The sequence below is a fragment of the Emydura macquarii genome, unplaced genomic scaffold (assembly GCF_026122565.2).
Source record: "Emydura macquarii macquarii isolate MOO-44397 ecotype Brisbane River unplaced genomic scaffold, CSIRO-AGI_Emac_v2 contig_2676, whole genome shotgun sequence".
Lineage (NCBI taxonomy): Eukaryota > Metazoa > Chordata > Testudines > Chelidae > Emydura > Emydura macquarii.
This window is the reverse complement of record NW_027132813.1, coordinates 18,245,898-18,271,975: the sequence shown is the minus strand read 5'-3', so window position 1 is coordinate 18,271,975 and position 26,078 is coordinate 18,245,898. Positions and strand designations below refer to the sequence as shown.

The 26,078-nt window shown below is 40.7% G+C and overlaps 1 protein-coding gene across 7 annotated transcripts; it reads right to left on the bottom strand.

Moving 5' to 3' along the window:
* Positions 1–1,528: 1,528 nt before the first annotated feature.
* On the bottom strand, positions 1,529–25,782 carry ANGEL2 (angel homolog 2). Of its 7 annotated transcripts, XM_067564982.1 has the most exons (10): positions 25,609–25,709; positions 22,445–22,556; positions 21,636–22,096; positions 18,481–18,734; positions 14,053–14,122; positions 11,124–11,545; positions 7,765–7,891; positions 7,138–7,198; positions 4,835–4,998; positions 1,529–2,017 (listed from the first exon to the last, which is right to left on the bottom strand). In XM_067564982.1, exons 2-10 carry the CDS (start codon positions 22,507–22,509, stop codon positions 1,863–1,865), a joined length of 1,779 nt encoding a protein of 592 aa, XP_067421083.1. In that variant the 5' UTR covers positions 22,510–22,556; positions 25,609–25,709; the 3' UTR covers positions 1,529–1,862. The 7 variants fall into 7 exon arrangements, with proteins under 7 accessions (XP_067421083.1, XP_067421085.1, XP_067421087.1 ...); XM_067564984.1 differs by lacking the exon at positions 22,445–22,556 and having other exon boundaries at positions 25,609–25,782; XM_067564986.1 differs by lacking the exons at positions 22,445–22,556; positions 25,609–25,709 and adding an exon at positions 25,451–25,507.
* Between the last annotated feature and the right edge of the window lie 296 nt (positions 25,783–26,078).

Here is a 26,078-nt window from a genome sequence, read left to right as displayed (position 1 = left end):
AGAGTTCCACACAGGCAGGGCACAGAAGTCCCAGAGAGGAGCCATCTCTCTTTCTCCCTCACTGACAGTGCTTCAACCCCTTCTGCTACTATCTGCTCTTGCTCCTATACAGATCACCCACCTGCAGACATTCTACAGTAGACTGAGAAGATGGCTTTTCCAGATTTTTCTACTGCCAGATATTTGTGGCATCTTGGCAAAAATAGTTAAGGTATGCAGCCATTTGCCTGGCAGCATAACTGCATTTATTGGTCCCCGATCTTAGAGGCTTTACCCTAATCCATATAAAATAGGGTATTCCAAGACATATCTCCTGACTATTTTCAAATAAAGTTTAGTATTAGACAATTGCTAGCATTTGTTTATCAGCATTAATTAAATGGATGGCTGTAAAGTCGGACAGATTGGCTCACTGTGAAGATGGATCCTTAAGTCACAATCTAGTTAGCAAAGCTGTTAGAAAAACCATTCAAGCGGAACTAAAAATCCAGTCATCCCAAAACATTAAGTCTGAAGTTCGAGTTCAATCAACTGGACTGTCACTGGCACCATATTCCTCTAGTGCGTGAAATAATCTTTAGCTTTATTCTCAGAATATAAAGTGACAATCACGATGAGGGTGATGCTGCAACTAAAATAGTAAAATGAAAGTTAAAATACAGGAAAATGGGACATGAAAGTGAACTAAACATTTCGGAATACAGCTGCTTGTTGGAATATAATGAGCAAGTATCAATTTGTTTTTCTAGCAACATGCTAATGAGAGAGTAACTGTTTAGAAATTATACTTTTGTTAACTCAGTCCCATACAGATCTACACATAATTTAACTAAGACAAGAATTCCTGTTTGTCTCCGCCCACCTCCCAGCCAAGAAGTTTGTTAATATGGTAGCACATTCTGGTTTAATCTATAAATACTAGGTGTTTTGCAGGGTATGCTGTGTAATGTTGTATTATGAAACAGAACATGAGGAAATCTTGAAATGCTGAATATTTTGGAACTGTAGTAATGTTACAATATTTAAAAGATGAATACGAAAAACAGCCTCTCCTCTATTCCATAAACACTTACAAAACCTCAAAAGGTCAGACTCCCAGATAAGTCTGTTTAAAACAAAAAAACCCAGTTTTCAAACAAGAAACTCCTTCAGCTCTACCTCTGCTGTACCACTTTGTGCTCAGGTACCGCCAACTGGCTACTTGGTTTCATTTCAGATTCTTTTTAAAGCTTCTAAACAGCAGCAAAACATGTTGGACTCTTGTGAGTTTAACCATTACCCAATCACTTTTAGAGCATAACTGCCATATTGCAAGAATAGGGTTTTGCTAATAAAAGGCCCAATCCTGCTGCTCCTGAACTAGCTAAATTCCTGCTGAGGAACTCCAAGATTGTGCCTGATATTTGGGGAAGGCAACAAAAGCAACTTGAAATAGAGCACCCTTGAAAATACATAGAAAGCTACTTTGAGCTCATTATGAAGCTTGCTACAAACACAATCTTTTGCTTGAAGAATTGAGAGAAGTACGTTATGCTTAAGAACCATCATCCAGTTTACTATGATTTACAATAAAAACATCATCTTTGTGAAAAATAATGCCATTTTCAGACTATGGCACAGACATTTTCCATTATCAAAAAGAGGAAACTAATGTAAACTCATTTCTTTTTGTCTTTTTGACTCCACAAAGTAATTTAAGCAACCTTTACAAAGCAATCTCTTTAAAAACTCTACTTTACACAACACTAAAAATTCAGCATGCAGGAAAAATTACTCTAACCCGTCTGGCAATCCTTGAATTAAAAAAATTACAGGAAGAAGAAAAGGTGAAGGAAAGGGCAGATATAAAAATAATTTGGGTATTATTGTTCAATAAGCCTGAACTGAGCTAGTAAGGATAGGTGATCAGAAGAGTTATGTTCATTGGGAAGACCATTAACTGTCCACAAATCTTGCTCTGTTAAAAGTGATAATCTACCAAGAAGCTTCAGACCTCCATCAAAAGTATCTTCGGCTCCTACAGAAAAAGAAAAGAAGAAAAGTATGTGCAGACAACACATAGCTGTGAGCCAAATCATACACACCCACACCCACCCTTTACATGGAAGTAGTACTCCAATATGGGAGGAGTGACTTGTGACATGTTACCGAAGCGTTGTATTAACAATGATGCTATACAAAAATGTACACAGATCACTTCACAGCTGATTATATCCACTATGTTGTGAGAGAGTTAAGGTTAGTCTATACATAAACTTACCACAAAGCTACAAAAGTTTAAATTTAAAGTTTAAGAAATCTAACATGGCAAACCTTTTATTTTTGCACTCAGAGATGCACATCTTACCACCAGACCACCCCCTTAACTCTTCCCCACTGGTTGCCAGCCTTCTAACACCATCTTCTCCAAATTTTCCACCAGAGCGAATAGTCAAATTTTCCCAGCCCCCACCTCATACTATTTGTTCTGGAAAAACCACACCCTCTCCCGTTTGGGGAAGGCTGACATCCCGACAGTGTAGTCAAGGAGACAGTGACAGCCACATAAACATTTCCATGTTTTTTTACATTAGGAAAGGACTCCAACCCAGCAATGGCTGCTGTCTCAAAGAACCTGGATACTTATGAAGTGCTCAGCCCGCCAGCTCTGCTAACAGTTTAAGAGGAGAATCTTCAACAATGGTAGCTGTTGGTTTCAAGAAGACAAGGAGCTCCTCAGCAAGCTGAACATTTTCACAAATAAGATCTTTGACACAATAGCTGTTGCTTTGTCCACGAAACTGTTCAGATAGTTTAAGAGCTTCACAGCTGAACCGTTTCACAGAAGTCCTCATCTTCAACAAGTCAGCAGCTACTTCAGGTCTCAATGAAACTACTCAGCTGGTTCAGGAATTTCACTCTTCAAGCAGCTGAACAGTTTTGCAGAGCTCTAACAAGCTGAACTGTGACTACATTTAAGACATGCCTAGTCATTGTGAAACTGCTCAGTCGGCTCAGGAGCACAGCTTCAGCACAGAGCACAGATCCTGAACCAGTTGAACTTTCTGCACAGATCTTGGTCTTCATAGCTACTGTTTGCTGTGGCAAAGATCTTGATCTTCATGGATGAAACTATTTAGCTGGTTCAGGAGTGCTCCTGAACTGGCTGTACAGTTCCACACAACTCTTGTGCTACAAAGAACCAAAAAGCTCTTGGTTCACAGAAGATCCTGGCTTCATAAACTGATTTCACTCAGTCAGGTATACCATAAACAAACAGCTATGAAGTAAAACCCAATTTTTTTTTGCTAATTACCAAAATGACCTAGCCGCAGAGACCCCCCAAAACACACATTCAAATTCACTATGTCAAAAATCTAGACTTTGTACAGATTGTAGTTTGTAGGCTAGACAGGCCCAAAACATAAAGAGTTCACATTCTGAGTCTCATAATTATGCCAATTTTTAATCTATTAGCACCTGGAAACTAATTAACTGCTTTTCTTGAAACTACTCGAAAAATTCAAGATTTACTCAGATTATATGATGGAAGTTTGGAGCAGATACACTGTTTTTCATATAAAACAAAGAGCTTGAACTCCCATTTTCAGAGCAAAACTGAGTACAACCTTAACTATAGCGTGCAATGGCACTACCATAATATACACATTTTAGGTGTTTAGGGATCAAACCTGCAAAGTGCTGAGCATCCTTAACTTACACTGAAGTCAGGGGAAGTTGAGAGCATATGGTACCTCACAGAAGTTTTCAGCATCTTGCAAAATCAAGTCCTTCAAGATAATTAATCTTTCTTGCATTTTTTCCTTTTACATTTGGTAGAGTATAGGAAAACTGAGGCACAGACAGTTAAGCAATTTGAAAAGGCCACCCTGGATGTCTGTGTTAAGGTAGGAATGGAACCCAGGTCTCCCTGCTCTAGGACTTTCTCCTAGAATGATTCAGCTGGCCAGGCTGCACTGTATAAAAGGTTCATTATCCTGCATGGTGATGGCCAATTGTAAACCATAGAAATTCTGTCTCTCAGGATACCCACAAGAAGACCGCAAATTCAGTAAGAGATATATTGCTTCACTGGTAACATTTAAAACTCAAGAAGGGATACACCAAGAAGTTACGTCTTCCTTACACCACCTGGTGAGTTTCAGCTGCAACTACAACCACAGAATTGCGGCCCAGGTGCAAATGCGCTGTTCTAGTGTGATTTTTCACACCACACCAAGAGATCTCAAAACCACTTAGGTCATTTCTTGAGACAAACATTAATGCTGCTCCAACGTAATTTTAAACATGACTTCTGCATGAGTGGTTATGTATCATACCTAATGCGTCTGAAATCTCTGTCCATCATATTCTTGAAAATGTGGTCTAATCACTAAACTCACATATGCTACTGAATGACAGTGACATTACCTTGGTGTTCACTTCTTTAATTAATGCCTATCAGGAGTCCTCAATCCCTGAATCTTGTAATCAAGACGACAATGACGATCACATAAGTGTCAAAGTGTGTGGTAAAAGATACTATGCAGGCCACTGCAGTATTCTCCAGAGGATGTCCCCTGCATACTTAATGATTCCAGCAAGCAATAAGCTAACCTGAATCAGTAAGGGAAAAGATAAAGGCCAGGAAGCGTTAAGAGCGTTAGCCTTAATCTGTCAGGAAACAGTTCACATGTTCAAAGTGTTTGGGCTCCTGTAAATTACTGAGGTTAGTCTCTTTTATGTACTTAATATCTTTGAAATTTACCAGTACAACTCCTTTTAGGCTAAGTTCTGAACTTTATGATTTAGCAGGCAGATAGAGAACGTTAGTACTTGAACTCAGCTTCTTTACCTGGCTGAGCAGCACTATCATCCTTTGCTGCAGAATAGAATATGTAATCCACAGTGACAGCACTTCTGGAGTGACAGGTTGTTACTTCTGGAATCCCACTTTCAGGTATGTAATGAGAGTAGACTGAAGATAATTTAAAGTGGTGTTGTAATTTTGAAGGAAACCTAAACAGGAATTGCACAAAAGTACGTTATGCTGTAGCTACTACATAAAAGACTTAGTCATTAACAAACACTTGTTTAGTTACTATGGCCAAAAAAATAAGCTGAACAGAGTCTTTATTTTTAACACACCCCAAAGGTGCTAAAGTAACATTCTCACATTTTGCATCTTTTTAACTTCTTGGAGCAGGGACCTAAGATACAAATTACAAAGGAGTCTAAGTTCGATTTTCAAGTGATTTAACACAGGATCCTATCCCATTGACTCAATAAGATTTAGGGTCAGTCTATACTAGAAACGCTACAGTGGCACAGCTGTAGCATTGTAGTGTAGACGGAAGGGATTCTTCCGTTGCTGTAGTAAATCCATCTCTGCAAAGGCAGTACCTAGTCAATGAAAGAATTCCTCCATAAACCAGAGTTTAGGATGCCTTAATTACATTGTAAAGGGAATGAAATTTTTCACAGTCCTGAGTGATGTACTTAAGTTGAACTAACTTTGTTGCTTGGGAGAGGGAGGGAGGGAGGGAGTGTTTCACACCCCTGAATGACATAAGTTATACTGACATAAGTGGTAGTGTAGACAGTCTCAGGCTAAACTAGTGCCCCAAGTGTCTCAAGGTGAGGTTTAGATGTGACTGATTCTACAAAAGCTACCAGTTTGTCACTATCTTCATCATCTCCTTGTCTCCATTCCATTTTCAGTTCAGTTCATTTTGTCTTTTTTTCCTTGAACTTATACAGCTGATTGAAATTTAGATTTCTTTTCCCTTAGAGTGCTTCATCTTGATTAGCTCTTCCACCCATGTAATTGCCATGTTCTTCCTTCCATGTGAAACCAACCACATGTCCTTCCACACCAGTCTAAACTGGAAGCCACCTTCTTATTTTTAAGTAAACCTTTGGGACTAACTAGAAGTTTTCATATTAAATCATTTAATGCTTTTAGGCTTTTTCTTTTTTTTTTTTTTTTTTTTAAAAACTTACTTATGAGTCTTAAGGATTCTTAAAGAATTTCATTAAAAAGAGAAAGGATGTGTCTGTCCAATATGGAATTCTTGGGGAGGAGGGCTTTCAGAATAATTAAGCTTTTTCCTGTTCTACCCTGTTTGATCTACTAACTCCTCTTCTTTACCACAGTTCTTTGTTCCCCAGTAAGGATAGTTGTTAACATTCATAAACTAGCATCTACAAAATGATCAAAAGGGAGGAAATGTGAGAATTTTAATACTGCCACTTTTAAATTGTTTTCTGCAACTGGCCCCAAATTCAATAGCTTTGCTACATCACTATAAAACAAAGAGCCCTGATTATGTCCAAAAATAAACAGATGTCCAAAGTATTGTTTAATGAAGAGAGATGGAACTTGCCTTGTAGACAGTCTTGATATTTCACTTATCTCAACCCCTTAGTTTGGAATAACATGCATCAGTTATCCCATGAAGACATGATCCTTTACAATACATAATTCTAGTCCTTTCCCATCTCTGGTTATCTTTTCTTTCAATTTTAAAAGAAAGATGATTTTTTTGTCTTTTGTATAGTTATCCTAATCCACATTTTTCTGTGTTCTGTTCTCCATTATTACTTTTGAAAACCAGAGACAGCCATGCTTTTGAACTAGTGAAGTCGCTGAAAGTAAGACTACCAGTATAAGAATATTGAAATGCACAATTTAATTTTAGATTATTTTTATTCACATCTAGCTGCTCTGATAATTCAAGGGTGCAGGAACTAACCCACCAGAAAACACAGTTGTGAAATGTGGCTGGTCTCTTGCTAAGTGCTGCTGGTCGGACGAAACATATTACATTAGCTCTGGAAACTGCACTGACTCCATTTTCCAGACTTCTGCTGGAGATGATGGGGGTTTAGGTGTGGTGTTGTCTATTTTGGCAAATGTCTTTTTTGTTAAGTGTGTATTATATAAGGTGAAAGCACATGGAGACATGTAAATAGGTATATTTTAACAACCTACATGGGCAAATACAAAACCCAATTAGAAGACCAGGTACAGTTTTATCAATTATCTAATTTGAAATCATATAATATCTGCACAGGGTTTTGGTTTGCGGATTTACTTTTTTCTTTTTTTAAATAGGAGCCATCAAAGTAAGCCTTCTCAGATTTTCCAAGACTTACTTTTCAGCTGCTATTATGATCTCTTTTGTGTTCTCCAGTTTCATTTCTTTTTTCTCTCCACCTACAAAATAAAGAGAAATTCTAATCTCTGTTTTAAATGAGGTTATTCAGACCATTAGAGAAAAACTATAGGAAAAGGAGCCTAGGACAACATCTTCAAATGCTATTTATTTTTCTTTTGCTGGGAAAGATCAAATTCATAAAAACTGGATTGAATAGCCAGTTTTATTATAACCCCTTCAAACAAATCTATCTTTTTAGAAATCTTTACCTAGAAACATACCCTTTCAAATTACAGAGTGATTCAGATGAGTTGAATGTATGTTTAATCTTGAACATAAAGACAAAAAGTGGATTTAGATGGAAGATTTTAAAAATATCCAACAGCAATGGTTCTAATATTTCCAGTTGCCTACTGCATGCTAATCTCAAAGGAATTTATCTTTCGAAGGCCTAAACCTGCAAATGCCTAGGAAGGTGAATAACTTTATCCCTGAGTAGTCTCACTGAGTTCATGTTTGCAAGACTGGGGCCCATTTTTTTGTAATGGAAAAATATCTGGTCTTCAGCAGTTAATGTGGGTAATGTTTTCAGAGAACCACTAAGTTTACCTGTTCGGTAACTGACCTGTGTTTTCTTCTTTTCCCTGCTGTTTCACCTCATACACACAGCTCTGTGAAATGCCTAGACTTGGGGGCCAAATTGGAATAGTTAAGATTCTTTGTCCCCTAGGAAACTGTTCTTGCCCAGATACCTAAAAAAGATATATGATTGTTTCAAACAGAATCCGATTTAGTTCACAAGATACCTGCGCAAAATTTTAATTAAAAAAATTGTATTGTTTTAAGCCAACTGTGATCCAGTTAACAAAAGGCACACTGTTGATTCTCAGCTGGTCATTTCCCGAACTTCTAGGTTCCAGCCACGATTGGAAGCTGGAAGTTTGGGAAGCGACCGGCCGCGAAACTAAGCTGCCCGATGCCCCAGTTACCAAGGTAGCTTAAGCGGAGCATTGGCAGCAGAACTTCCACAACCAATTGGTCAAAGTGGGTGGGTCATGGCCATGACTGGTTTTAACTGTGGATGTGGCATATCATGCAGTTTAGTCATGAGCTTTGCTACGCTTTCCTCTCTGCAAATACTGGGGTATAACTGGTAATCAAACCCAGACTGGGAGAAGCTGGACCTTCAGAAAGGAAGGAGCACAGGACAGTGGAAGGAAGGCAAGGGAGGATACCCAGGTCAGATGTAGAGGGTGTTTCCTATCTTGGGCTAAAGACTGAGAAGTCTGGGAGGCCTGAAGCCTAGAGTCAGAACTGGAAGGACTCAAGCCAGGAAGAAGATTGAGAGGCCAGGGGCAGTGAAGCCTGGGGCCAGAGGCAGGTTGTCCTGAACCAGCCTGAAGCCAGAGGCAGTGAACTCCAAGAGGCTGTGACAGTAAATTTTATGGGGCATTTGGACTGGACTTTGAAGGGCTGCAGGAAGAAAGGCAAGAACAACTCTGCAGTCACACTCGGGGCACTAGAAAGTGGGAGATATCTGGAAGACACAAGTCTGGAGCAAGCTTCTGTGGCTGACCCTGTTGCAGGGGTACAAACCAGATCTCTAGGGAGACCCTGTGGGTGGTGTGAGTCCAGCAAGAGAATAGAGAAAAAGACTTGAGGAAAGACTAATGATAGAAAGGACCAATGGGCCCAGAGTCAGGGGCCAGAGACCTGAAACAAGGTCTTGGATTCATCTGCTGGACTTTTGTATGTCTTTTTTACCATGAAAGGATCATGGAACTAAAATGTGATCTGGCTGGAGGGCCAAACTGCAAGAAGAGGCAGACCATCAGAAGACTGGAATAACTGTAAACTAGAGAAGGCAAAGCTGTTACACCATACCCAGCCATGAGGGGGCACACTTGCAGTGAGTCCACTCTTCAATATGTGCCTTAAAAACAAAGCTTCCTCTGCTAAAACATAATATCCTTTATATGCAACTTCTATGCTTGCTCTTGCTTATCATCAACATCTTTACAACAATCCTATATTCGAAGATATTTCTTGCAAGACTAAGCAGAGATAATGCCAAGATCTTTTGTAGCAACATTAGGAGCGCTAGTGTAGATAGCTCACTGACTACTGAAATTGCTTTTAACACTGGGGCACTTATTCTTCTGAGAGCAAATCAACAGGGGGCTGAGGATAGGATTGGCAGCTGATGGGCAATTAACACCAAGAATGGAAAACTTCTTATTTCCTTAGTATAGATGCTTCAGTCACTTCAGATTAAATAGCATTTGGCATATCATCAATAACTATGTTCACACTAAACTCACATATATTATCTTATAATGGGGCACCACACTAAACCATGGTTTTTCTTTTGGTCACCAAGCAACCATAACTTTGAGTTTACACTTACACTACTCAATACAGCCCTGGCTCATCCATAATGTGAGAATAACCCTTCTGAAAATGATGTATTAAATTATTAATTTAATCCCTGATTAAATCTCCTCCCACAAAAAAGCATGGAACACTTAAACCAAAATTAATAGTGGCATAAGGTGGCACGGTATTTTACTCAGTGTCAGTAGAACAGCATGTTTTATGGGCATTTAAGCCAAGTTAATGAAAGGGAAGCAAGGTCAGTCTGGCTGGTAACATAGGCTATTGTATTACCAGTTGTAAAAGGAACACTTAATACTTAAATAAAATTATTTTGGGGGAAACATACCCTTTACAAAAGAAAAAGGAACACTTGACAAGTCTAATACTTGGCATTTAAAGTATTCCCAGTATTCGTCACTCAGAGATGTAAAAAATCCACACACCCGAGCGATGTAGTTTTATTGACTTAACATCCCCCCGTGTAGATATCACTATGCCAATGGGAAAGCTTCTCCTGTTGATATAGCTACCACCTCTTGGGGAGATGGATTAATTATGGTGACAGGAGAAGCTCTTCCTTGATGGGAAAAGCTTGTCTTCACTAAAGCATCACAGCAGTGCAGCTGCCCCACTGTAGTACTGTGATGAAGACAAGCCCTAAATTAAGCCAGAGTTAAGGTTCAGATACATATAGTAATTGAACATATACTACCTTCAAGAACAATTGTTCATATGCTTTAAATGTCACAGTCAGCAAATTAGGAGTTAAGTTGCACTTCTGAAACAAAACACTGACTCAGTCTCAGACCTAGCATAGCAACTCTGACTTTCCTTTGTTTGTAGACTTTAGAGTGGAGGTCAAAACTGGGCATATAATGGAAATTCAACTGCAACTTTAATTATGGGGTGATGTGATGGACTGGAGAGGTGTAAGGTGGCCAGGCATTAATGCTACAGGCTGCACCTGGAAGGAGACCCAAAGTGCACGGAATTGATTGCTAGCAGGTTCAGCTGGGTAGGAAAGGTGGAGCCTATAAAGCCAGGAAGCTGACAACAGACAGGGGCTGCTGCTGGGAAAGGGCAGTCACTCCCTGGGAAGAGGGTTTGGAGCTAGTACACCCAGAGCAAGGAGAGGAACCAGGAGTTGTAGGAAGCAGTCCACGGAAGGAGCAGTGAGGGTTGGGAAAGGAAAGCCCACAACTGCTGGGTGTAGGGTCCCTAGACTGGAATCCAGAGTAGTGGGCAGGCCCCAGTTCCCCTACCAGCCACTCAGGGCGTGGCATAGATCATAGCATAGAAAAAGATGACTGCCTATGTCACTGTGGTGGTGACAGAGAATTGAAGGACTGTTTCCTGAAAGGGGAAACAATGAGTGATCTAGCCAGAGGGCTGAGTCACGAAGAGGACGCTGTGGTTCCTGGGACAAGAGAGGATGTAATGGCATATGACCATGGGAAGGGGCATCAAGAGCTAATCTCAACAGTGACCAGGAGGAAGCACCAGATAAGTGGTGAGTGATGTACCTTGTGACAGGTGGCCAGTGCCACTTCATAAAATATTCCTTTTCCACCAGCATTAATTCTTACTTGAGATGAAAAGGACACCTACCTTTCCTATAGGTAGTCCTTCATAATTCAGCTTTCCTTCCTTTATAAAACTGTACAGTGGAGAACCAGGAACAGAGTTAAAGTCACCACAAATGATAATAGGACAGAAGCTACCATCTTTCTGATGGGCAACGCTAGCAATCTCTGCCAGTAACATTGCCAGTTGAGTCAGTTTAATGTCCCCTCGTCTTGGGTTATACAGAAGATGTGTGTTGGCTATACAGACAGCAGCAGTCGCTTTACAGTGAAATCTGGGCTGCAGAAGCAATACTAGTCCAACATTGTCTCTGTCCAAGAGCGGAATGTCATGGCGGAAAAATTCCACAGGGTTTGAAGAGAGAAGATTAAATTTGGAAATTTTGAAGCAAATGGCACAGCCATCGGGTTTTCTTCCTGTCCTCATTTTATATTCACAATGATAACCTGTAAGAAAGAAATCTGAATCACTATAAGAAAAAAAACCAAACGTAGCTCATGCTATTGTTTTTCCAAAGCAGTCAATACCTGAGCCAGCCATGGTTAAGGCTGCAAAAAGTTTTTGTACCCATTTTCAAATGTTCCTAACTTTGAGATCTTCACCTTTTGGACTGAAATGTGCCATGTTTGGTCTCTGTCTGAAAACTAATTTATAAAAAAGAATGTAAGCATCTGAAAACAGCGGGATTATAAAGAAAGCTGTTTTGCATAATTTAAATACATATGTAAAGAAGAAATAACCTTTAAGTGATTTACTAAAAAGATCCCTATCAATACACATTCCTACCAATAAACCCCTTTTTACTTTAAAGGCTGCTGAGAGGGATAAAAGGGAACGAAACACGTAGTGCACATGTTAACACAGGGCCCAATCCTCATTTACTCAAAGGCCTGTTTACACTGCTCAGTACATTGACTGAGTAATGTAAAGGGGCCTTAGTGTATATGAGCCTCAGGCCCACGATCTTCATCTTTCAAAACAAGAATTGCTTCACAGTAGTGCTGTGCTGCCGTCCAAAGAGGACAGACTTTGTAGCTCAACGACCCAAATTCAAATTTCAGGCCCTGAACAGCATTTTTGTTTTCTGGGAGCGAAAATGTTCACTTTTGCATTCTCTGAATGCGAAAAGGTACATGTATCCATTCCATACCTTCTTTACTGACATGTCTACGTTCAGGTGTGACTTCTTAAAATAAAACTGCCAATTTTTGAGGCTACACATCATGCACCCAAAGAATTCAGAAAGAGAAGAAAAACTTAGATATGAGAAGCTAATTTGAACAATAAATCCAATCCAGTATCATCTTTGGTGTATATACTTCTAAATCAATGATTTAATGTACCCAGCATGCTTTTCTCTTGTCACAGGACAAATCAAATGCAAAATGACTGATGCTTTAAAATTTTATTCAGGGTCCTACCAGAACAGCTTAATGCGTTACTTGTGCAACATTCCTATTAAGAAAAGCACTTGGCAGATTGTTGTGGGTCAGAAATGATTGTTTGAAAGCTTTAAAAACATTAGAATATTAAAAGTATTAATTATATATTAAAATTATATATTAATATATTAAAACAGTGATGTTAGGATAATCACCCAACTTTCTGAAATTTGCTTTACAGTAATAAGAGCTGCATGATCCCAAAATAAGCTTTCAGTGCCTTCTCAACATATTAAGAGTGTCCTATACCAAACACAGCTTAGAAATGACAAGCTTTTTTGCAAATTCTTTTCATACAGAGCAAGACATCTATATTCAACATTATACATGCATTATTTTGGGATTATAATATTTGCAGTTAGCTGTAACTGTCACAAAAGGTAAGTATTCTACAATTCCATGAATGACTGAAGTGCTACATCTTCCACAACAAATAAAAATAACTGTTTATGAAAGTATACTTTAAATTATCAAGATAGAATGACAGTATTAACTACTTCAGGGAACACACAATATCTTACACAAATGGTTACACTACACTTTAAAGCAGTGGTTCCCAACCTGTGGCCTGTGGGGGCTTTCAAAATGGCCCATGCGCCCCTCCCGCTGGCTGCAGAAGGGAGCTGCTGCTGCCTGAGGAGCCAGGCAGAACGCATTGCTGCGGGGCTGAACGATGGTGCAGGCTCCTTGCTGCAGCCCAGGGGAGGGGAGATCAGCGCTTCCCTTCCCCCTGGCTGTAGTAGGGAGCAAGGTAAAGCGCTCCACCAGAGTCCCTAGCCTCTGGGTCCCTTCTGGAGCCAGAGAGAGAGGACAGCACTGATCTCCTGTCCCCTTGGCTGCAGAAGGCAGCCACTGACTAAGGATCGAGGTGGAGCACAGCACAGGGTTCCCTGCTGCAGCCAAGGGGATGGGAGATCCTCTTCGCTGAACTCCTTCTTGCCGGCTGCATTGAAGAAGGGGGCTGCTGTCAGAGACTGGTGGCCCTTCAGGGTTATAAAAATCATATTTGTGACCCTTAAGCCAAAAAGGTTGGGAACCACTGCTCTAAAGCACATGTAATACAAAAGTTAGAAGCTAATCAACAAGACAGTGTTTTTTATCTGTAGCTTCAATTATACCTAGAATTCTGAGATATAACATCTATATCCCCCTAGAATTTAAGAGACTGACCCCTGCAGGTTTTAAACATCTATTGTGAAGTGATGAGTGGCCTCCTTTCCCACTGAAGCCAATGAGAGCCGAGGGCACTCAGCAAATTACAGGATCACAGCTTAAGTAAGCTCACTTGAAAGCAGTTATGGGTCCAGCTCTGCAGTTCATATGCAGGCAAACTCAGACATTGATGAGTTTACCAAACTAAGGAGTGCAAGAGCAAGTCTTAAAGTAACACATTTATCCAATTTTTGCCATATCAAAAATGCATCTCTCTTCACTCCACAAAGATTATTTCTTTTAAGTACATTTAAAAGAAAAATGTAATGAAATGCTGGACAAAAAGTGTTGCATCATACCCAAAGATTCCAAAGTTGGCTTGATCTCCATTCCATAATGGTCTTCTTGTACTTCTTGCAAACACAGTACCTAAAAGAGTTTTTCTAATTTGAATTTAATCCATTAATAAACATTAACAAATGCTTTCACTAACATTAACTAGTCTGTTTTTCCATGAAGCTTTAGTTTTTACCTCCGTAAATAAAGTTACAAACATGCAATAGCTTTCTCTATTTAAAAACTACTTAGTACGGCAAGTAGTATTTGGTACTCACCTTCTATTTATTCAAAATTCTGATCTGTCTAATCATGTAGCTTTACCAATTAACTATGTGACAAAGAATGAAAAAAGCTCCCTATTGACAAAGAGCTAAATATTCAAGTGGGTGTGCTTGACTTTGATATTCTAATCCTATCCTTGACAAAAATCAGCACCTAGGTCCCACTCTGGTGAACTTTACTCATGTCAGCAGCCTTGATAACATTAGCTTGGGAAAGCTCTGAGCAGCAGCAAAGGTTCTGGAACTATCTGCCTGCAGACTCCCTAAAACAACATTGCATCGGTTTACACTCATCTCACATTTGGACGATTACTCTCACTACCACAAGGCTAGAAACTTTTTTAAAAGTTTAGATTCTGACACACTCTCAGGAGAACGTCCTGCTCCAAGAGCAAGTGCATTTTTTCAAGTGCTGAACACAGAGCAGCTCATAACCAACCATCAACCCCAAGGGTGGCAAGCAGCAAAACAACGTGAACCTTGAATTCTGGAGAGCAAGTAGGGCAAGTTGGGGTTGGAAGACGAGAAAACAAGACTGATCAGCCATCGTTATGAAAGTACCACTGTCTCTAAGAGCTTGTCTACACTTACAGTGCTACAGCAGTGCTGCCGTAGTGCTTCAGTGTAGACACTGCCTATGCCAACAGGAGGGATTCTCCCATCAAAGTAGGCAATTCATCTCCCCAAGAGATGGTAGCAAGGTTGACGGAAGAATTCTTCCATCGACCTAGTGCTGTCTACACAGGGACTTAAGTTGGTTTAACTACACTGCTCAGCATCATACCCATAGGTTTCTATTCTGCAGCAAAGGATGATAGTACTGCTCAGTCAGGTAAAGAAGCTGAGTTCAAGTACTAAAGTTCTCAAAGATTATCTCCCTGCTGAATCATAAAGTTCAGAACATAGTCTAAAAAGAGATGTATTGGTAAGTTTGCAAGGTCAAGCAGTCAAAAGGTAGAAAGTGCCAGAATTAAGGTTGCTGTGCAACTTTAATTCAGTCCCCATGTGCATATGCATTATGATAGTCTTTAATTACATGATCACAGGACCCCTGCCTCAGTGAGTGCACAGGATGGATGATGCTCACTTAATGAGCTATTATTCAATATTTAGTTTTGTCCTCGTTCAATATATGGCTCTGGACCTTATTTACTGTACACTATTCAAACCCTATTCTGAAGCACTTAGATATTATAGTGACAAGTGACACAAAAAAGCCTAAATGCTTCACAAATGTCAATGAATTTATCTTCACAAGTCCCTGGTAAAAAGGTGATATTATCCCCACTTTACAGATGGGGAGCTGAAGCACAGTGAAATTAAAGTCAAAAGTACCCACTGATTTTAGGTGCTCAATTTGAAAAACCTGATTTTTCAGAGTGCCTAGCAATATGAACTTTATATGTTCAAAGCACAGCTTCCATTGACTTAGTGCCAGTTGTGAATGCTCAGCACTTCTCCAAGTCAGACTGCATAGTCTCAAGTCACACAGAAAATGAGGAACACACAATTTGTAACCACCTCTGAAAAGTCTGGTTTCAGTGACTTGTGCATCATCACACAGGAACTCTATGGTAGAAATACGGATAGAAACTCTCTCTCCAGTATAGCATTCAACTATCTTAACTATGAGTCCCTCCTTTCTGTTCTAGCCATCCTCTGCCTTATTCACCATAAACCTTCCAACTTCTGCAACAGATGAAGCAGGATCCTACAGACAAATCTCCTTCACTACACAACCCTGATTCATCCCTAACACAGGTCCACCCTGTACACTGAATGAGGCAGAGGTCCTGGGGATAAAATAGTAATTGATCATGTAATTAAAGACAGTATCAAAGTGTACGCACAATGAGGCTGAATTTTCAAGAGTTTCACTTGGCAACTTCCATAATGGTCTAAACATATTTGTGTGTGTGTGTAATTTCCTAGGTTCTTGAAAAATAACTGAAAAACAGAAATTCCATCACATGGCATCATACTGACCTGGTGGGTCATCACCAGGATTACAACCTTTAGATCTACCTCTGTCACTTAAGATAACAGAGTGACTGATAGTGGTAGGTTGTCATCCTCTGTGGGGACCAGGATGAGACCCAGTTTGGCAGTGGGTTTCACAGGTATTTGCTGAGAGCAGAGGAATGGGGAGACTCAGGAATCTTGGGTTCCACTGCTGACTCTGGGGGACACAGACTCTTCTGCCCATTTGCCCTTCCACCCCAGGCTTGACCTCTTCTGCCCCCATCCCTGTTCTTGGCTCCTTGTCCCAAATCCAGCCTCTCTCCACTCTTTGGGCTTCTCATGCCAAGCCCAGTCTCCCCCTCCTGGCTTGCTCTCTGCATCCCAGTCTCTCTTCCGCACTCTCAATCTCAGTCTCCTTATCCAGCCAATCTCAGTTCTGCACCTGTACCCCAACTTCCTGTCAGAGTTCCAAAGCATGTGGGAACTAGAGCTTTTCAAAGAAAAGTTCACCAGAATTTAACATGGTAAAATAATGTACTTTTCCCTGGCTCCATTCTTGCAAACAATTGAACTATTTCAGCTGAAATTTTCCAAGAAAATTCAACATGAGGCAGACCACCCAGCAGGGAAAATTAGCCCAACAGTTAAAGTTACACAAAGTTATAAGGCCCTATTTTCAGTTTAATTATAATGGAAATTGTCATGCAACCTTAAGAGTACTGCTACCAGCACTGCCTATAAACAAACATTTATATTGTGCTAGCAAATATAAGCCAGCCAAATTAGTCTAACTCATGCATAGTGCTGTACAAACACACAGTAAAGGACAATCTCTTCCTCAAAGATCTTATAATCTCAATGACAAGATGTAACAGGTGGATAGAATAGGCAAGTCAGAATGAGGGTGCAGAAGACAGGATAACAACAATAAGGTGCACAATTCTGAGCCAATCAGGAGCATCAATCACAATCTGTCCCCAGCCTAGCCATTCTTGTTACCATTTCATATACACATTAAGGAAGTGGAGAGTTTTGAAGGAGAATATGGTAGTTTTCCAGATTTTGACAAATCTTTTTCCATTCATAAGGGGCAACACAGGAGGAAGTCCTTGTTGCAGAACTGGGCAATCAAGCCTAGCATCATTGGTGAAGCAAAGGCAGGAGTTGACCTTGTGATAAATTAAAAGGTCTGATAGATAATGAAGAAATAGGTTATTAAGGACTTTGTGAGAGCTGCTGCAAAAAAGATGCTGTTCTTAACAGCAACATTTTGAATGGACTTGAGTGGTGGGGTTGCAGGCACTGAAGCCAGAGAAAAGAGGAGATTACAATAGTCAAAGTGTGAAGCACTCAGGACTTGGATAAGAATTTTGGTAGTGTGGGCAGAGAGTAAAGATTGGCTCTTAGAGGAGATGTGCAAGAAGAAGTGGGAAGATTTTGACATGGCATGGATGTGTAGGTTTGAAGAGAGGGCTGAGCCAAAAATGAAGGAAAAGGTACAGGCTTCAGTGACAGACTGCTGTCCACTACAGTAGAGAAAAGCAGGAGAGAAGCTAGTTTCAAGCAAAAATAATGAACTCTGTTTTGGTCATGTTAATTTTTAGTAGACAGCTAGACATCCATGAGGAAATGTCACAAAGACCATCTGAAATTTTAGTTTAGATGGAGAGGTGAGGTCTAGTGCAGAGAAGCAGATCTGTAGGTTATCAGCATAAAGATGGTAGTCAAAGTCGTATTTGCAGATGAGATCAATCAAAGATTAGTTACTGAGGGAGAAGAGGTGGCGACCAAGGGCAGAGCCCTAGAGGGGACCTCCCACTGAAAGGGAGGGAAGAACGATGACCAACCCACTGAACAAGACATCCAAAGGGTAGGAAGAGAATCAGGATATGGAGTCACGAAAGTGCAGGAATGATGGGATTATGAGACAGTGTTTACCAGTAGAGGTATGAAAGAGTTTCAGATGTACATGTGTTAATACAGTAGTGGGGATAACAGTAACACTACCAGTGGTCACTGCCTCAGGCTTAGATCACTCAGAAAACACTACTTTGATAAACATGAACAAGCAGTGCTAATAAGCATGAAGTGATAACTCACAGGACAGCTGAATCCACTAGACAGCTTATCTACTAAATCATAAACAATCCAAAACTACTCTTGCTATACATTGTTCTTGATAATACCTGTTAGTTTTCCACTTACATCTGCATCCAGTTGTTTGATTTCCCGTAGAATGTTGGGAAATCTATAACTCCAGATTAACATTGGCCATCTGCAGTGTTTATACAGGTGGGAGTTATCTTCTAACAAATTCTGTGAAAGGATATTGTAGGACATCACTGTAAAATCAAAATTTCCCTCGTCTTCTGTATTGTGTTGGTCAATTTGCTTATCTTCCAGAATCTTCATTTTTTTATTATAGTGACAGAAATACTCCCAATGTCTTTTGATCATGCCTGTTGAAACATATTAAATAACAAAATGAATGATCATGTAATACAGTTGCATTACCATTTGTTGATCTTACAACTTGTTTCATATGCAACATATTGTACTTAAGGAATTCCTCAAGAGCTCTCTTTGCTTAAACAAATTTAAAGCCACATTTGTATCTGTCATGATTAGAAATATTCAGATCTTCCATTTAGGATGGAAGTAATAAATTGTGCTGATATAAACTGCATAGTTTGTAGCCACTGTATGCATCACATTTCAGATTCTCTGAAGTTGGAGTATCCTAATATATCCTAGGACATTCATTATGGCCACAGTTTCCACGGATATGCTACTCATGGTGTATCTCTCTCTCCTGTAAAGTCTGGGGATTAGATAGACTCAAAAGCTTTCATATGATTCTAAATTTGGAGCCACAAGAACAACCATTGAAAACGCCCTGTCTTGTCTCTTCGCATTGTCACTGTGCTTAAAGTAATCAATGATTCAGTTAATGTCTTTTTAACCCCACACAAGTCCCATGCTTTTTCTTTTAAAATCAACACCACAAGGCTCATGCTGCTATTCCTATGGAGATGCTGCCATGTTCCTCTTGCAGGTTTGTGAAAATTCTACTACTGCCTCTCTCTTATAGTACATGAGCACAGAGATAATCGGTAAAGATTCTGATGCTACCCACTCCCTTATGGAAGGGCATGTCAAAGCTATATCAAAGCATAACCAGTAAGTGGGTGTGTTTGCGAGGACCCACTAATGAACAGACACAGCAACCTCCATTGCCTGCTGCCTCTGAGGACACTCAGAGATGAAGTTTTGCGCCTCAGCCTGATGTGTGAGAACTGCCACTTCCAAACTCAAAGACAGCATCATGGGGAGATGTCACTTAAGTCTTCTCAGCAATCTGAAGGATTTTCCAGAGATAATACACTCCTTCACTGAGCCTTCACATCCTCAGAGCTGTGGGGAGAAGTTGCACAGGCTAAGGAGAGGCACTGCCCATTGATCACTTCTTTTTGCCTGCCATTCTTCTTTCTGAACCACTCCACTGTCTCCTTTTTCCACCCTACTATGTTTAATCTCTGATCTGCACATTTAAGGGCCTTCACAACTGTGTCCCTCCCTAACCCTATGCTCATTTCTTACCACATCTTTTCCTATGCCCTGTGCGCCATCAATGATCGTTCAGATGAAACTCTCCCACGTCTGATTCTCTGATGCCAACCTTGTGCACAGAATGTCATTCTTGAGCTGATGTGTGTGACCACTATCTGCTCCTCTTCAAAATCCCATTGCTACGTCTCCTGCAAGAAGTCAGTTACCTCAGTGTTTCTCAACCTTCTTGATACCAGGAACCAGCTTGCTGACTTTTTAAACTGTGTCAGGCAGATCTCAGGGACCGACACCGGCCAACAGACCAGTCACTGAGAAACACTGAGCTAACTCATGATGTCCACGTGAAAGGACAGTTCAGGATAACTGATATGTATCTAAAATTTCATGTACATTTGCTTTTTTTGTATAAGTAATTGTATTCCTCTTTCCTCCAGGACATTGCAAGTCACCTGCCTTTATAGGACTTAATTCTGCAAGATGCTCTACATAAGGCATTCTTACATTCATGACAAACCCTACTGAAGTCAATGGCGCTCCAAACAGGTACAAGGACCTGCTTGTGTTGGGCAGCTTTCAGGACAAGGGCTCTAGACTATAAGTTATTTGAACAAGGACTAAATCTTCCAGACAGGTCTGATATTTTTAGTCTCCAAGGAAGTCTACACTCCATACTGAAATTTCTTGTTGAGAACTGGGGGGAGGTGGGGAAGGGGTGTCACTAAACATTTTTTGTCCAGCATAATTATTTGTTTTGCTTTTTTAAAAATGAAATATATATCATTTTCTTTGTTTTGCTTTTTTAAAAATGAAATGTGTATAGTACCAAGCACAATGCAGCCTATGAAGTCTGACTGAAGCTTCTCGGCATTAATAGCTACCACCAATTTCTCCTGGTAGTAACAGAAGTTTGCATCTGAAAGGAGCCCTTAAGAGAAGAGAGAAGGCTTGCCTCTTCAGGTGGAGGGAGGTATTAAAGAAAATGCAAGGCTCAGAAGAAGCAACAAAACTTAGATGTTCCAGCTGCTGCTGACAGGTCAGGGTACAAACACTAAGTTGGGCTAAGATAGGTGGGATAAATGAGATTTTGATTTTACTTCCCTCACCCCTTTAAAAAAAAAAAAAAAAGCCATTCACAATGTTAAACAAGTCCCAGAATTAGATTATGTAAAAAGCACTTAATAAGCAAACAGCTGGGGACAACCTAGGAGGAATTTGTTAAAGTCAAAGTATTAAGAGACAATAGTTGCTGCAGAAGACCTAACTATGCTCTTAGCATCAAGCATGTTTACTTTAAATAACTAAGAATTTTGGCTCTCTGTTCATAAATAATTATATTGCTGATGCAATGATTCTCACTTAAACCTAACAAGATTTGAATGTTATAGACCACATTATTTTTGAGTTGAGAAATTGTGAATATCTTTAGTGTATGATCTGCATAGGTGCACTTGGTTCATATTCAGGTAAGTAAAGAGAGCTGCAGAAAGGCCTGTTGAAATTATATGTTATCAAAATAAAGTGGCAAAACCAAATATGACCACCTGGTGGTGCCACTTTAAAAAAATAAGAGCCATCCTGAGAAATTGCCAAGCAGCATGAGCTCAGTTCTTCCTGCTAAATTAGAGTTTGAGGGCACAAAATCAAAACAGTTTAAAGGCTATGTTACAGAACTTAATAGACCAACACCCTCGTATAGTTGCCAGCAAATACATGGAATACAGAGGGCACTAGAAAATAGTACTTAAAGCCTGTTAAACATATAAAGAAAACACTACAGAAATAGCAAACACCTCTTGTGTTTGCAGTTTTTTCTTCTTCATTTTTTGGTGGAGTGAGAAGACAGGATGCTTCATCCTGGTTAGAGCTGCTAATTTCTTCATTAGGACTACAAACATCATTCTGATCACTGAGTCTTCTCCTTTTTGAAGAAGGTTCATCTCCCTCGGATTTCATATTAGGATTAGAGAGATGAAAAAAAGAGTTCTGTGTGAAGTTATCAGGTTGCCAGTTCCAGTACTGAGGTGATCTCCAACGTCCCAAAAAATAAGGGGGTCTCCCAGGTCCAAAAAAATGAGGTGTTCTCCAATTCACAGTAAAATCCCCAGGGCTGATATATGGAGCCCAAGAATAGTGCCCAGTCCACCTTGTACAACTGGCGATATGACTGTTCCAGCAGAATCTTTGAGGGATATCCCAGTGGGCAACCCAATCTCTGCCCAGCCTCTGCATGTGACGGGGCAGCATGGAGTGTCTACAATAAAAGAATATATTACTTAAAAGCATACTGCTCTTTATTCAACTAAATCTGCTTACAGAACAAGAAATAGACTGTGTGCAGGTACAATTTTTCCTATATTGCTGATTGTGATTTCTTATAGTATATTTTTCCCCATTCACTGATTTACACATGGATAGTGGGAAATATTTTCCATATAGAATTCACCCAGAAGCTTGAATGCACAGAATCCAAATCTGATTACCAGACACAATCACTTTTTATAAACCTGTCACAGTTACAATTTAAACAGTTGGTCTATTTTTAAAAAAGACTAAAGCTATAACTTTTTTTCAGATTTGATCATAGTTTTTCATTCAGTACCTGTATGAAGAGTACTGATGAAAGAGCCCAGCAGGTAGGTACAGTATTTTAGTATACTGGGACATCTATTCTATACAGGTTCTTATACCACACACTTCAGTGTCGAAGTTTCCTGCAAAGAAGAAAAGCTGTCACTGAAAATATTCAGAAGTGGGTTTCCTCTATATAGCATATTTTGCCATACCAAAAAAAGTAGTTTTTCTAAATAGTCTATTGCTCTTTAAAACTAAAATTTTAGCCTAAAGAGATGATCTGCAAATCATTATAAAAAAGGGGGGCGAATGGGTGGGAGAGAGACTGAGTTTGTGTCCTTTTTGCTTTTTTACTATAAAGAAAAGCTTGGAAAGGTTTTAATTTTTTTCTCCCCATTAAAGGTTCTCTTTCTTTTAGTAAAAATTCAAGATTGCAGGCTAGTGGAATGGGTCTTTTTATTGTTGTTGTTCTCAGTTTGATCTTGAATAGATAATTCACTTGTTTTTCTTTTTAACTGTCTTTTATACTCAACTACTTTACTGTACCAAGACATGTGGACAGGTGTCTTAAAACAAAACAAAGCTTGAGATCAACTACAGCTGGATAAAAAAGTGTCAGAACAAACATTTTCTGACATCATTTACCTATTTTTGAATGCACAAAACTACAGCAAAATTGGAGCAATTTTACAAAATTTCAACATTTTGATGACATTTTGCATGCATTTTTTTTTCATTACAGAGGGAATTTGCAAGAAATCAGAAATCCACTTACCCTCAGTAAGCTACACTTGTGAATTTTGAAAACCTGGTAGTGGCTTACCAGAAGCCACATGATCTATGGAGTTAAGTACAAGGCTGGGAGCTAGACAGTTCTGAGTTCTAGACCCACCTCTGCTACTGATTCATAACCATTGGCACTTGTAGCACTTTACTGCCTTAAATCAATGGTCCATCTAGCCCAATATCCTGTCTTCTGACAGTGGCCAATACCAGGTGCTTCAGAGGGAAAGAACAGAATAGGCAAGCATCGGGTGATCCATCCACTCCTAGCTTCTGGCAATCAGAGGCTAGCATCCAAGCAGGGAGTTGTATCCCTGACCGTTTTGGCTAATAGCCACTGATAGACCTATCCTCCATGAACTTTTCTAGTTCTTTCTTGAACCCCATTATAGTTTTGGCTTTCACTACATCCCCTGGTAATGAGTTCCACAGATTGACTGTACATTGTGGTAAAGGAGTTTGGTTCTTTTTTAAACCTTCTGCCTATTCATTTCATTGGGTGACTCCTGGTTCTTGTTAGTGAATAAGGAAGTGTCATTTTCTCCTTCACATTTCTCCACACCAGTCATGATTTTAAAGACCTCTATCATATCCCCTCTATCACATCTCCTCTTTCCAAGCTAAACAGTCCCAGTTTTTTTAGTCTCTCATATGAAAGCTGTTCCATACCCTTAATCATTTTTGCTTTCCTTTGCTGTACCTTTTTCAATTTTCATATCTCTTGAGATGCAGTGACTAAAACTGCATGCAGTGTTCAGGTGTGGGCATACCATAGATTTATTTAGTCGCATTATGATATTTTCCGTCTTATTAGGTGTCCCTTTCCTAATGGTTCCTAACATTCTGCTAGCTTTTTTGACTTCCATTGCACATTGACCATATGTTTTCAGGGAACTATCCACAATGACTCCAAGATCTTTCTTGAGTGGTAACAGCTAATCTAGACCCCATTATTTTGTATATATAGTTGGGATATGTTTTCCAATGTGCATTACTTTGCATTTATCAACATTGAATTTCATCTACCATTTGGTTGCCCAGTCACCCAGTTTTGTGAAATCTGTAACTCTTTGCAGTATGCTTTGGACTTAACTATTTTGAGTAATTTCATATAATCTGCAAATTTTGCCACCTCATTGTTTACCTCTTTTTCCAGATCATTTTATGAATATGTTGAACATCACTGGTCCCAGTACAGATACTTGGGGGACACCAAGACTTGCCTGTCTCCCTTTGGAAAACGGACCATTTATTCCTACCCTTTGTTTTCTCTTTTAACCAGTTACTGATCCATGAGAGGACCTTCTGTCTTATCCCATGGCTGCTTACAAAGAGTTACAAATGAAACAGATAAATATTGTCTCAGTTTCCCAGATGAAGAAATTGAGGCTCAGAGAGATTGAGTAATGTGTCAGAGAGAGAGAGTAATGTCAATCAGAATTAGAACCCAGATCTCCTCATTTCCACGCCAGACAATAAACTGAGCCACAGTGCCCCATACAAGTCAGTCTTTCTAAATCTCAGTTTCCCCACCTGTAATGGACACATTATGAAATAATTAAATAAAATAGGATTTACAAATGAAAAGTACTAAATCTAAGTGTCAGAAGTAGGGCTAGAGCCAAAAGCCTCCTGGCTTCCATTTGGTCTAGTAGATAACCATACCTGTGGTTCTCAACTGAACGAATTTCTCCTCCTCTAATAGCAGCTTTTTATTAGAAGCTCTCCTGGTCATTTACACAGGGAAACTAACACAAATGGGACAGAAAACCACACTGCAGATAGGATGTAAGCGATGGGCACACTATTTTTGTGATAATGGTTCTTGAATGTTGGTTTGTTTTATAATCACTCAGACTTCGTTCATAATTCAGGTGTAAAGCCTCTTGGCGCCACCCAATTTTTCATCAACTGTTTTCCTACCACGGGTGAGAAACCACAGGCGAATTGCAGAGAAGCACAAACCTGCGCTGCACTCCGTGGTCTGACCTGAGTGCCTCCAAGCGCTGGTCGGCGGGGGGCACTCGGCACAGAAACCCGGCCTCCACTGGCTGCCCAGTGCCCCGCTGCGGCTCAGCTGGAAGCAGTTGCCTGCCTTGAGGCGCACAGGCTTCCCCCTTGGCGGCAAGGCACTAGACGGGCAGAATTAAAGCCGGGCCAGTTACAGTCACTGGCGAAGCCCCAACCCGCCTCAGCGCCCCGGCCGACGTGCCCCGTCCCTAGCGCCTCCCCCCGCCCGGCCCGTGTTTACCTCCAGGTCGGGCGCCTCACGAGCCGCTCCAGGCAGCTCCTCCGCCCCCTACATCGCCCCCCCCGCCGCCGCCGCCGCAAGGGGCTCGTCCTAGGGCACCGCCAGCTCCTGCCCAGCCCCACCCAGGCCCCGGCTTCCCGGCCGCTGTCCGCACTAACCGGCCTCTTCCGCACCGGCTGCAAGCCCGCCTCACGCGGCGCGGCGGTTCCATCGTCGCCAGCCAGCGCGGCGGCCCGCGGGCGGTACGCACAGGCCCATGGGAGTCGTAGTTCTACCGCCTGGTCCCCCTAGGCAGCCTTCCCGGAGGCCATTTTTGATAAGGCAAATCCAGCCTGGTCAGAGCGCCGCCGCTGAGCGGCCATCTCGGTTTAGGGCGGAAGTGCCGTAGGTTGACCGTAGGGCGGCCATTTTGGTTAAGGGCGGGAGGCGGGCATCTTGATTTAGGGTTGAAGCCAGGCAGGGAGGCCATGGTAGTTAAGGGCTGAAGCTAGGTAGCCATCTTTGCTCTGGGCATCAGATCCCAAAGCTCAGCGGCCTTTATTTTAATGTGTGACTTCACTGCAACAGAGCAAGGGTGGCTAGTAATTAAGAGTGTCCTGTGGCCCCCGCCCTCCCACGGCCCTCTCTG